Source organism: Crocodylus siamensis, chromosome 7, assembly GCF_052110815.1.
Source record: "Crocodylus siamensis isolate JL-2025a chromosome 7, ASM5211081v1, whole genome shotgun sequence".
Lineage (NCBI taxonomy): Eukaryota > Metazoa > Chordata > Crocodylia > Crocodylidae > Crocodylus > Crocodylus siamensis.
The window spans coordinates 66956404-66967698 of NC_143401.1; the positions used below are offsets into that span (position 1 = coordinate 66956404).

At 44.3% G+C, this 11295-nt stretch overlaps 1 protein-coding gene across 2 annotated transcripts in view; it reads right to left on the reverse strand.

Annotated features, from left to right (window-relative positions):
- The window catches only part of PLCE1 (phospholipase C epsilon 1), a 343905-nt gene that overhangs the window by 70677 nt on the left and 261933 nt on the right, over window positions 1-11295 (reverse strand). For both annotated transcript variants that reach the window (XM_090058651.1, XM_090058650.1), the window contains 3 exons: window positions 9397-9542; window positions 7249-7507; window positions 5023-5231 (listed from right to left, as the gene is read on the reverse strand). In XM_090058651.1, the coding sequence (XP_089914777.1) occupies window positions 5023-5231; window positions 7249-7507; window positions 9397-9542 (614 nt within the window). The remainder of the gene's footprint in view (window positions 1-5022; window positions 5232-7248; window positions 7508-9396; window positions 9543-11295) is intronic.

Consider the following 11295-nt stretch of genomic DNA (forward strand, 5'->3'; position numbering starts at 1 on the left):
CAGACTGGCTGATCTGCTCCACTGGGCTTTAAACTAAGCCTGCCGGGGAATGGGGGGACTAGTGCCACTGCTGGCCTACTGAGCAGCCCTTGCAAAGCCAGCAGGCCAAGGCACTTAAGGGAGCCCACCCCTGCCCCAGCCCTGGAACAATCTGTAGGCAAGGCAAGGGTCCCCAAGGGGACCCTTGCATGCCTATACACAAATGCCAGGAGCTTGAGGAATAAACAGGAGGAACTTGTCCTCCTGCCAAATGCAAATAACTATGATGTCATAGGGATAATGGAGACCTGGTGGGACTCCACCCATGACTGGACCATGGGTATAGATGGCTATACCCTGTACTGGAGGGATCGAGTGGACAAAAGGGGCAGCGCTGTAGCTCTCTATGTCAAGGAAAGCTACGCGATCCTGCAAGCTGACACAGTGGGTGACTTGAGACCCTCTGGGTTAAAATCCGTGAGGAACACGGCACAGCGGTTACTATGGTGGGAGTCTACTACAGACCCCCTACCCAGGGTCAAGACCTCAACCAGGAATTTGCCAGAGAATTAGCTGAGGCCGCACGCTCCCAGTGCATGATTGTCATGAGAGACTTTAACTACCCAGACATCTCATGGGAGGAGTGCTCAGCCAAATCTGAGTGGTCGCAAAATTTTCTCTCATGTGTGGATGACTTCTATCTGATGCAGGAAGTCTATGGGCTGATGAGAGGTAAGATGCTGCTCAACCTCGTACTGGCAACCAGGGACAACCTAGTCAGCGACCTAATGGTCAAAGGGAAGCTGGGTGACTGTGACCATGATCTGATCCCCTTCACCATCTGCCGTAAAACTGGCAAGTCAGTCAGTAATACAGAAGTCCTTGACTTCAGGAAAGTTGACTTTGACAAGCTAAGGAGGCTTGTCAGAGAGGCCCTTAAAGGCCACAACCCAATGGAGAGGGGATTTCAGGATGAGTGGTTGCTCCTCAAGGGAGAAATCCTGGATGCGCAAGCAAAGTCCATCCCATCTCGGAGGAAAGCGAGCAAAAGGGCACAGCAGCCCCCTTGGCTCTCCAGGAAGCTGGCAGACCTCCTGTGTCTTAAACGGAAGACCTACAAAGGACAGACGACTGGAACCACCACCAAGGAGGAATACTCTGCTCTGGTCCAGACCTGCAGAGAGCAAACCAGGAAAGCCAAGGCTGTGATGGAACTCCAGCTAGCTACAAATATCAAGGACAATAAAAAAAATCCTTTTTTAGATATGTGGGGAGCTGGAGGAAAAGCAAGGGCAACATTGGGCCCCTGCTAAACCAGACAGGGCAACTGACAACCTATGCCCATGAAAAAGCAAACTTGCTAAATGGGTACTTTGCATCAGTTTTTCACCAGTTCCATGGGACACCCCTGCCCACTGTGGGTCAGGAATGCCCAGGTGAGGGAGATTCCTTGCCCTCCATCGAAGCTGACCTTGTGAAGGAACACCTTGACAGGCTGGATACCTTCAAGTCAGCCAGCCCTGATGGGTTACACCCCAGGGTACTCAAGGAGTTAGCAAGCAACATAGCTTAGCCTCTGGCACAGAACTTTGAGAACTCTGGTGAAGTGCCTGAAGATTGGAAGAAGGCCAATGTCATGCCTACCTTCAAGAAAGGGAGGAAAGTAAACTACAGGCCCATCAACCTGACCTTTACCCTGGGGAAGGTCTTGGAAAAGATTATCAAAGGGGCCATCCTCCACAGACTAGCTGATGGCAACATCCTGAGGGATACCCAGCATGGGTTTGTTGCAGGTAGGTTTTGCTTGACCAATCTCATTTCCTTTTATGACCAGGTGACCTATCACCTGGACAAGGGGGAAGAGATTGATGTCGTATATCTTGACTTCAAAAAAGCCTTTGATCTGGTATCCCATGATCGCCTTTTGGCAAAACTGGCTAACTGCGGCATCAACCTCACCATGATCCTCTGGCTGAGGAATTGGCTCTGCAGTAGAACCCAGAGGGTGGTTGTCTTGGTGTGCGGTCACCAGCGGGGTCCCTCAAGGCTCTGTCCTAGGGCCTATACTGTTTAACATCTTCATCAGTGATGTGGACACAGGTGTCAGAAGCAGACTGGCCAAGTTTGCCAACAACACCAAACTCTGGGGTAAAGCATCCATACCTGAGGATAGGAGGGTGATCCAGGCAGATCTTGACAGGCTCATGAAATGGGCCGATGAGAACCTGATGGTGTTCAACACCGAAAAATGCAAGGTTCTCCACTTTGGGAGGAAAAACCTGCAGCATGCTTATAGGCTTGGCAGTGCTACGCTGGTTGGCACTACAGACGAAAGGGATTTGGGAGTCATGATTGACCACAAGATGAACATGAGTCTTCAATGTGATGCTGTGGCTAGTATAAAGTGAGCAAAATGCTGGCTTGCATCCATAGATGCTTCTCAAGCAAATCCTGGGAGGCATTCTACTGTTGTACTTGACCTTGGTGAGGCCGCAGCTGGAGTACTGTGTCCAGTTTTGGGTTACACAATTCAAAAAGGATGTGGAGAAGCTTGAGAGGGTGCAGAGGAGAGCCATGCGCATGATCAGAGGTCAGGAAAACAGACCTTATGATGAGAGGCTGAGAGCCCTGGGACTCTTCAGCCTAGAAAAACACAGGCTCAGGGGTGGTCTGGTGGCATAAGTTTATCAGGAGTGCTCATCAGGATCTGGAGGAACGTCTGTTCACCAGGGCACCCCAAAGGATGACAAGATCAAACTGTCACAACCTCTGCTGCAACTGATTCAGGCTGGACACAAGGAAGAACTTCTTTATTATCTGAGCCCCCAGGGTTTGGAATAGACTACTGCCAGAGGCAGTTCAAGCACCCACTTTGAATGTCTTCAAGACACATTTGGATGCTTATCTTGCTGGGATCCTATGATCCCAGCTGACTTCCTGCCCATGGGGCAGGGGACCGGACTCAATGACCCTCTGGGGTTCCTTCCAGCCCAAATGTTTATGAAATCTATGAAATCTATAGATTATGTGACCTCAAAATAATGAATGTGCTTCAGAACAAGAGATAATTCAGAGGCATTCTTCTGCAAGTTGTCCCATCTAACTCAATACTGACTTTAGCTTATGTAAGAGCTAAATGTATGGCTTACACATTATTAGCTCATGTATTAGCTCCGTATAGCTAATGTAATTATTTGCAGTTTTGTTAATTTAATCCCTTCAATTGTCTGTGTATATATGTATGAAGCCAAAAAATAATATATATTAGAGTTCCAGCTTGTTTTCTACAAACAAAAATGTTTGCTTCCTATGTTACTTTTCAATTTGAGCTGCAATGTAAACTCTAGTTTTAAAATATTAGATATGAGCTAGGAAAAATTATTTCTGAAAGAAAGCACTTCATATGTAAGAATTTATGCAGATTATTACAGCACTCTTCTGATGTTAAGAAACGATGCAAGCGGACAGTGAAATGGGACAGCGTTTTCCGGCATCAGCTGCTTCTCCACTGGAATCAATGCCAGATGTTAATAATTCTATTAGAAACCATGCTTTCAGGAAACAAAGATTGTTTTAAATTAAATTTATAACTGCATGTAAATGTAATAAGCACATTTAAAACAGGAAGATGTTCATTCCTTCCCTGATGCTTACTTACTGGATTTTACATATAGACAGTTTGAATACCCCTAAACATCTGTGTAGTTCTGTTTACCTATCATGCAAGTGAGACTACTGGTGTGACTCTAGCACTGTAGCAGAAGCACACTCTCTTTTAATCATCACCTAGTGTACTTATTTCTAGTGTAAACTGCTCTAAAGCATTTAATAAAATCCAAAGTTCCTTTCTTTATAATTGATCCACACTTATTTGGGAGGTAAATGTTTGATGGACAGAGAAACATCATCTTACTATGTCCAGATGCATTCTTCATCAGTTTATGTACTTTATTAACTGTAGCTACCCAGAAATCCACTTGGTCATTGTGTAGAAGACTTCTCTCCAATTGGAAGATACTTCTATGAAATTCTTTTGATCCTGATTTAAAACACTTCTCTTTACAAGTTCAGCAACAAAGGAGGTGTCTACTCTGCACCTCACAGACACATGCCCATGTTTCTATAAACTAATTCTGTTGAGTACTGCCAGCAGTGTAGCTGCAGTAGGATGAAGTCAGCATGACTTCACTGTCTGAATATTCACCCAGCTTCCTGGATGGATTTTGTAGCTTGTGCTACGTTTTATCCTGCTGCTGGTACACTGTTTTCTATACCCAAGCTAGCTCAGGTATGTTTACCTAAGTTGTGGTCACACCTTGACAAAGTGAAGACATACCCCAAAATAACTAGAAAAACAAAGCAACATTCTGAAAGACCAAAAGGCTTGGCAGGCTTTCCGTTATGTTCACTAGCTTGTTGATAATGTACTATAAACTAGTATGACACTGATCTATTATTGGATCCCTCATTGCACAAGTAGAAGTAGGAACCAGGTCACTGAATACTGAGATTTCCCATGTGTCATAATTAAAGAAACACCTGTGCTAAATGACTAAATTGATCCTGTGTGAAAATTCAAACTGTTTAATGACTTCTAAGAATTCTTCCTGAGATAATTTATGAGCCTCAAATGAACATGTCCTTAAAAAGTAGTGGGCTTACGTACAATAATCTGGGGTAGAATGCTGTTCCAACACACTGGATATAATGTTCTAAGCTCTGATAAGAGATGCCTGGTGCTATTCCTAGGACCACAGATCAGAATCACATTGTAACAATGGGTTTTTAAAGCTCTATGTGCAAGATGAAAGACATTTGCCTAGAAGAAATTATATCATGAGGAAAATAAAACTGAATGAGAAATCTCAAGTGTCATACTACCAAGGGTAAATGGGGAAAAGTCTGAAATTGGCAGGGGCCAAATGCAAGGACACATAAATTACATGTTACCATAAATGTGTCTCAATGAGCACCAACTATATATGAAAAAAAAAGATTAAATGCACACAGAAAGCTCAACAATCTGTAAAATATTAAACTTACTGGTATCGGGTTTTGTCCTTCAAAGAGTTTTTTCTCGAGTTGCTACCTTCACTAAAATTGTCTTCTCCTTCTTCAGACTCCAAACTGCGATTACAGCTCCGAATAGTTTGAAAGATACTATTTGCTGTTGATTCTTTTTCTGGATTATTCAAACCATCTTGGCCTATTCTTTGCAAGAAATTATCTTGCCCATTGTAATCTGAAACAAACTAAAATTTCCAAAACAGTTAATATAGTAACAGTGAGAAATTTGTATTAAGTAACCAAGAGAATTAGAGGTTTACAGATTTTTCAGAGGAACCTATCAGCATGGAGCACATATTTCCCAATTTCAATGGGAATAGGACACTTAATTCTGGTCCCTGATTAGGAATCACAGACACTATGGTTAATTCTAATAAAAGCGTTGTTGGTCTGTCTGTCCATAATACTCTGGGCCAACTGCGCATGCGCTGCCCATAGGGCGGACGGCGAATGGCTGACCCAGAGCATTACAGACAGACAGGAGGAGGTGGAGGCAGAGGCAGTTGGGGGCCAGGTGACTGTGGACACAGTGTGGAGCGCTCCCTGCTGCGGGGCATTGCCTACTGTGGGGCACAGTAAGCTCCCTGCAGTGGGGTGCTGCCATGTGGCATGGCACACCACACTGCGTGGACTCCCTTCCCTGCCACCTTCTGCTCCCTCCCACCTGTTGTCAGGAGGCACGGCATGCCACCAGACCACAGACAGCAGGGAGCTGGAGGTAGCAGGGAGGAGGAGGAGGGGCAGCATGCCCCACCCAGCCCCACCCTGATGCAGCCCTGACTACCTGCCCTGCTCCCTGACCCCCAACTGCCTCTGCCCAGGGAGGGGGAGCGGAGAGAGGAAGTGTGGGGGGTGGTTGCATGCAGCCAGACACTGAATGGGCACCGCATGGGGCATACAATGGAGGCTACAGCTGCCATGTGCAAGCTTCTTCCATCTTCCTGGGAGGCAGCGCAGGGTGGAGCAGCAGGAGGTGGTGGTGGGGGAGCACATGGGGCTGGACATGGGAAAAGCTGCGGGAGTGGGGCACATGCCCTCCCCACTCCATGACCCTGGAAAAGCCATTGGGCTCTGACTGCCTCACAACCCAGGCCAGCTGGGGCCCCATTCATGGTGACTGGGTTCTGTCCAGGCCAGTTCATGGGGCAATCGGAGCTTGGTGGTTCCTTCAGGGGCACTGAGACATGACAAGGGAGGGAGGGGCATGACCCCCTGGTCTGTGCACAGGGCAAGGGCAAGCTGCAGCTGCAGCTGCAGCTTGTGTTCAGCCTTTGCTCTATGCCTCACTGCTGTTGCTTTGACACTGGCATAATGTCATGTGAGTCCTGTCACTGGGTGGGCTGGGCAGTGAGGCACACGGCACCGTGTTGCTATCGAATCAGCAGTAGCAAGGCATAGAGCAGAGACTGAGCGCAACCCACACCTGCAGCCTGCCCTTGCCCTGTGCACAGACCATGGGGCCATGGACCCCCCTTTGGCTTCCCCCCTGTGCCACACCCCTGCTGGGCTCTGACTGCCCCACAACCTGGCCCGAATGAGGCCCCATTCACATTGACTGGGGCCCTGGCTGGGCCAGGTCATGGGACAATCAGAGGCATGGCACAGTGCGGGGGAGGGGGAAAATGGACCCAGAGTTGAAGGTGGGGGAACAAGCTCAGACCCGGATTGGCAGGGGGAAAGGGCGAGGACCTAAACCAGTGGGGGTGGAGGGAGGAATGGGTCTAAACCCAAAGTGGGCCTGGACCTAAACTGGAGGATGAGGGGAACAGGCCCGGACCTGGACCCAGACCCTAAGTGGGGGAGACCAAATGTGGGCCTGTGTCCCTGCCCACCCATCATTCTTGACAGGTAATTTGCTAGTCCAAATAATAATAACAGTTCCCTTAGATTCACTGAAAGTCTCAGCCTTAATGTAAGAGGAATGTCTTATTTGAAAGAAAGCAAAAAGACTGCATAGGATGTACATATTTAAGGGCCTCATCCACTAGGGTTCTAAATTGTGCTTTTAAGATCCTAAATGACTACAACTGAGTTAAGTGGAAATTTTTTCAACTACACTAAGAAAAAGAGTCTGTGAACTCTATCTGCAATTAGAATTATACAATACATTCACAGTCATCTACAATTTGATAGGAAGCCTCATCTGCTGCATACCAACATGAACCTATGATAGAACATCAATACTACTCCTTAACATTTTACCTCTAATGTTTCATCCTGGGAATTATACTGTGGACAAAGTCTGATGAGACTTGCTGCTCCATCCAGAACTTCACAAAGCTCCTTTAAAAATACACCACAGAAAGGAACGACTTTACAGCCAGGAATATTCAGAGCCCGATTTACCACTTTCCTGTATTCAGAAGATGATTCATGTTGTGCCATAGCATCTTTCAGACTCCGCATGATTTCAATATCAGACTGATCCATAAACTGCCACATTTTTAAAACTTTTCTAGACCTATTACAAATGTATGACAAAACATTTATTTAGAAGAAAATAAAAAACACAATTAACATTAAAGTTCAACACCTGAATTCTACCAAATAAAGGAAATTATTCATGTTTCCACTAGCATGATTAAAAAATAAGTTAAATAAATCATATTTGATAGTTCTACAAAAGGACAATTTTTTCTTTTATGATGCTGAACATAAAAGCAAATGAGGAAAGTAAGTAGTGGGATCTCAATATTCCTAGAGCTACATCTGGGATTTTCAAGAGAGACTTAGGGAGTACAGTTGGAAAAGAAAAGAGAAATATTTTTTTGTGACACTGCCTTAAAATAGAAGTGGAAGGAAATTAGAGAGAGGATTAAAGGAACAATGCCAGGATACATAACAAGTATCTTTTGCAGTGTGATGAACAATCCCTCAAGTGAGCAAAAATGAGAGACTTCTAAAAACTGCTTCTATTTTAATCATAAATACTGATTATTTAATTCTGCATTTCTGTCAGATTGGACATTGAACCTTTCTGGCTCCCGGGTACTAACGCAATGCTGCAATGTTCCTTCTGTTCTATAAAGAAACTAATGACATTACTATGTTTCTATCCCCATGCTCTCTACTTTTTCTAGAAACGTTGTTTGTCTGCCATTACCTTTCTTTTGCTTCCTTCAGTTATGTACAGGAAGCTCATGGGAAGCTTATAGGTCCTTAAAATGTTTTACACTTCTGCACCCCTGCTACAATTTATGTGGCCTGGGAGACTGTGGATGTTTTTTGCTGGACAAGACTCCTTGTATTTGTGAGTAAAAATGTAAACTAATAGCACAAACAAATTCTTAGGAAATCACAAATAACTGCAGTAAAAACGCATTAAAACTTTGACATACAAAAACACAAAATATAAAGTTAAGAGACTGGAACTTTGGCTTTAATCCCTCCTAGTACAGATAAATTCATGCATAGTGGGTGCGTCTACACGAGCACATTTACTGCACAGTAACCAAAATTACTGCGCGGTATGGGCACCTGTCTACATGTGCACGCACCTGTCTACATGTGCACACCCATACTTCGTAGTAAATATGGTGACTTATGCTGACTTTAGTGTAAATTTGATACCTGTATCCTTCAGGTATCAAATTTATACTCAATTAGTTACTGCACAGTAACAGATATAGATACTGTACTGCAGTACCACTGTGTGTGGGGACTGACTTGGGACTAACTTTAGTTCCGAGTCAAACCACACACAGCGCTAATGCACTTTAATGCCTGCATGTGTAGACACTGGCCTATTTCTGCGTACTGAGCCGTAACTTACTGCACAGTAAATTTAAATTGGTGTAAATGCACATGTAGATGCACCCACTGTCAGTAGGAACTGTCAGTGTAGGTATAATGGAATGGATACAGAAGTGTTTCATTTCACATTTCTTTTTGACTTAAGGTATAACCATACTATTAGTTTAATATGTGTTTCATCTGTATTATAAAAGGTCCAATCTGAAATTATAATTATTCTCTTTGGTTCCATAGAGCCAAAATAGAACTGTTTTTTTAGTTGTCTTTTCTCATTTGAAACTGCTATTTGAAAAATGTACAGTCATATTTTCAGTTTAACATATTTAGCACGTACCAAGATAAATCATACATCTCCAAAGAATTCTGAGAAATGTCCATCTTTCACTGTATTTTAATTTTTCCAGAATAATTATCAGAAATTTACTAGATGAGGTGACATGACTTATCAACAACATTCTGTTTAATACTGTGATTGATTCAATGCCATAAACTGTTCTTCAGAAAAAGAACTGTGCTTAACAGAAGCTGCATTTTAATCTCTCTTTCTGAAATTTTCTCATGTAAAATAACAAACAAAAAAACCCAAGTTACCAGTACCTGAGCCCTGCCAAGAACTCCATTACAGCATTGTAGTTGCCCATGTTCCAGCAGCATTGTGCCACATGTACTAAATATGAGAAGACTTCTCGTTTCTCCTCCATAGAACCTGCAGTCAGGATCAGCCATGTAACCCAAGAGCTCACCTTATAAAACAAAACACACAGTTCAGAAAATCAGCCACAGCTATTTGGAAAATTAATATATATTTAATGAATATTTGTAAATTTTGGATTACATCTATCAGGCATAAAAGTAGATATTTGACCAATATCTATATACAAATAATAAAGTCACATACGTTTATCAGATAAATGATATACCGTATTTACTCAAATATAAGACAGGTTTCTTCCCCATTCAGCATGAGGAAGAAAACCCCTACCTTACATATACATACAAGGAAACCTCATTAAAATACACTGTCTATCTTTGAACTGCTGCATATGCTCAATAATGGAAACCTACTATGAAGTTCATTAATTTTGTGGCCAACACTGAGCAGGTCTATAAAATGCATGTTCCATATTGGGCATGGAAACTTACTTTTTGGGGGTTTTTTTACTGTAGGGATCATGCAGGAAGGGGAGACAGCTGCTTCACCTGAACACTAGCAGGGGGACTGCTGGCCTGCAAAGGGCCCTCCCGGACATGACTGCAGCTGCCACATCCATCAGCATGGAAACTTACCATAAGAACAGATTAGTGTAACCCATATAAATAAACTATATAATAGTACCCATTGAGTGCAATCCCCCTCAGCACCTACTCTTTTTTCAAGTCATGGTGAGTCATAACATTGAAAACATTTCAAATTCCTCTTCACTCCCACAGCTGAGCTGTGCCATTCTTTTTCGTTTCCCGTGATTCCTGTGTCTTCACTAGCCTTAAATGTCTGGCTAACATCACCAAATTGGGACCCAAACATTTCACCCGGAATCCCCCTGTTGCCACTTCTACCAGCCTGTCACTTATGATTAATGTGGCCCTGCCCTCCATGAGGTGAAGACAGACCAGGTTGCCCTGTATATAAAACTTTGGAGGATCCCAGGACTCATGATAAGAACACCTGATTCCAATCATGAGGGAGGGCTAATTAAAACTTGGATCCTTTGTGGGGGGCACTTGCAGGTTACATACATACTGAGCAGTGCTGAGCTGTTAGGTTACCATAGCTTGAAATGCGGTTGACTCTGCTGGGCCCCAGCCCAATGAACTATTTGTAAATCATGAACCTTTTGGCTTTGGACTAATGTCATACATAGACCTGCTGGCACTCTTTCAAGAGCGCCTGGAGGAAAGCCAACTGAGAGCAGAGATGGAGCAGGGCCTTCTGACCCTTCTGTACAAAAAGGGACCGAGGGAAAAGTTGAAGAACTGGAGGCCAATCACCCTCCTGATCTTCCACTATAAGCTGCTGGCCAAAGTCTTGGCCAAGCAATTTAAATCCATCCTAGGTACAGTCATCCATAAGGACCAGTCGTGCAGGGTGCCGGGGTGACAGATCCATGAAGCCCTGGTGTAACTGAGAGATGTGCTCCAGCTGGAGAGGGAGAGAAGGCTGAGCATAGCTTTATAGTTTCATAGTTGGTAGGGTTGGAAGGGACCTAAGCAGATCATTAAGTCTGACCCCTGCCATGGGCAGGAAAGAATGCTGGGGCCAAATGACCTCGGCTAAGTGGTTATTTAGCCTCTTTTTGAAGACCCCCAGGGTAGGAGTGGCACCACTTCCCTTGGTTCCAGATCCTAGCCACCCTGTGAAGCTGTGCTTCCTGATGTCTAGCCTGAACCTACTCTCAATCAACTTGTGGTCGTTATTCCTAGTTACTCCTGATAGTGCTCGGGGGAACAGGGACTTTCCTGTTCCCCGCTGGTCCCCCCGGTATGTTTATAGATGGC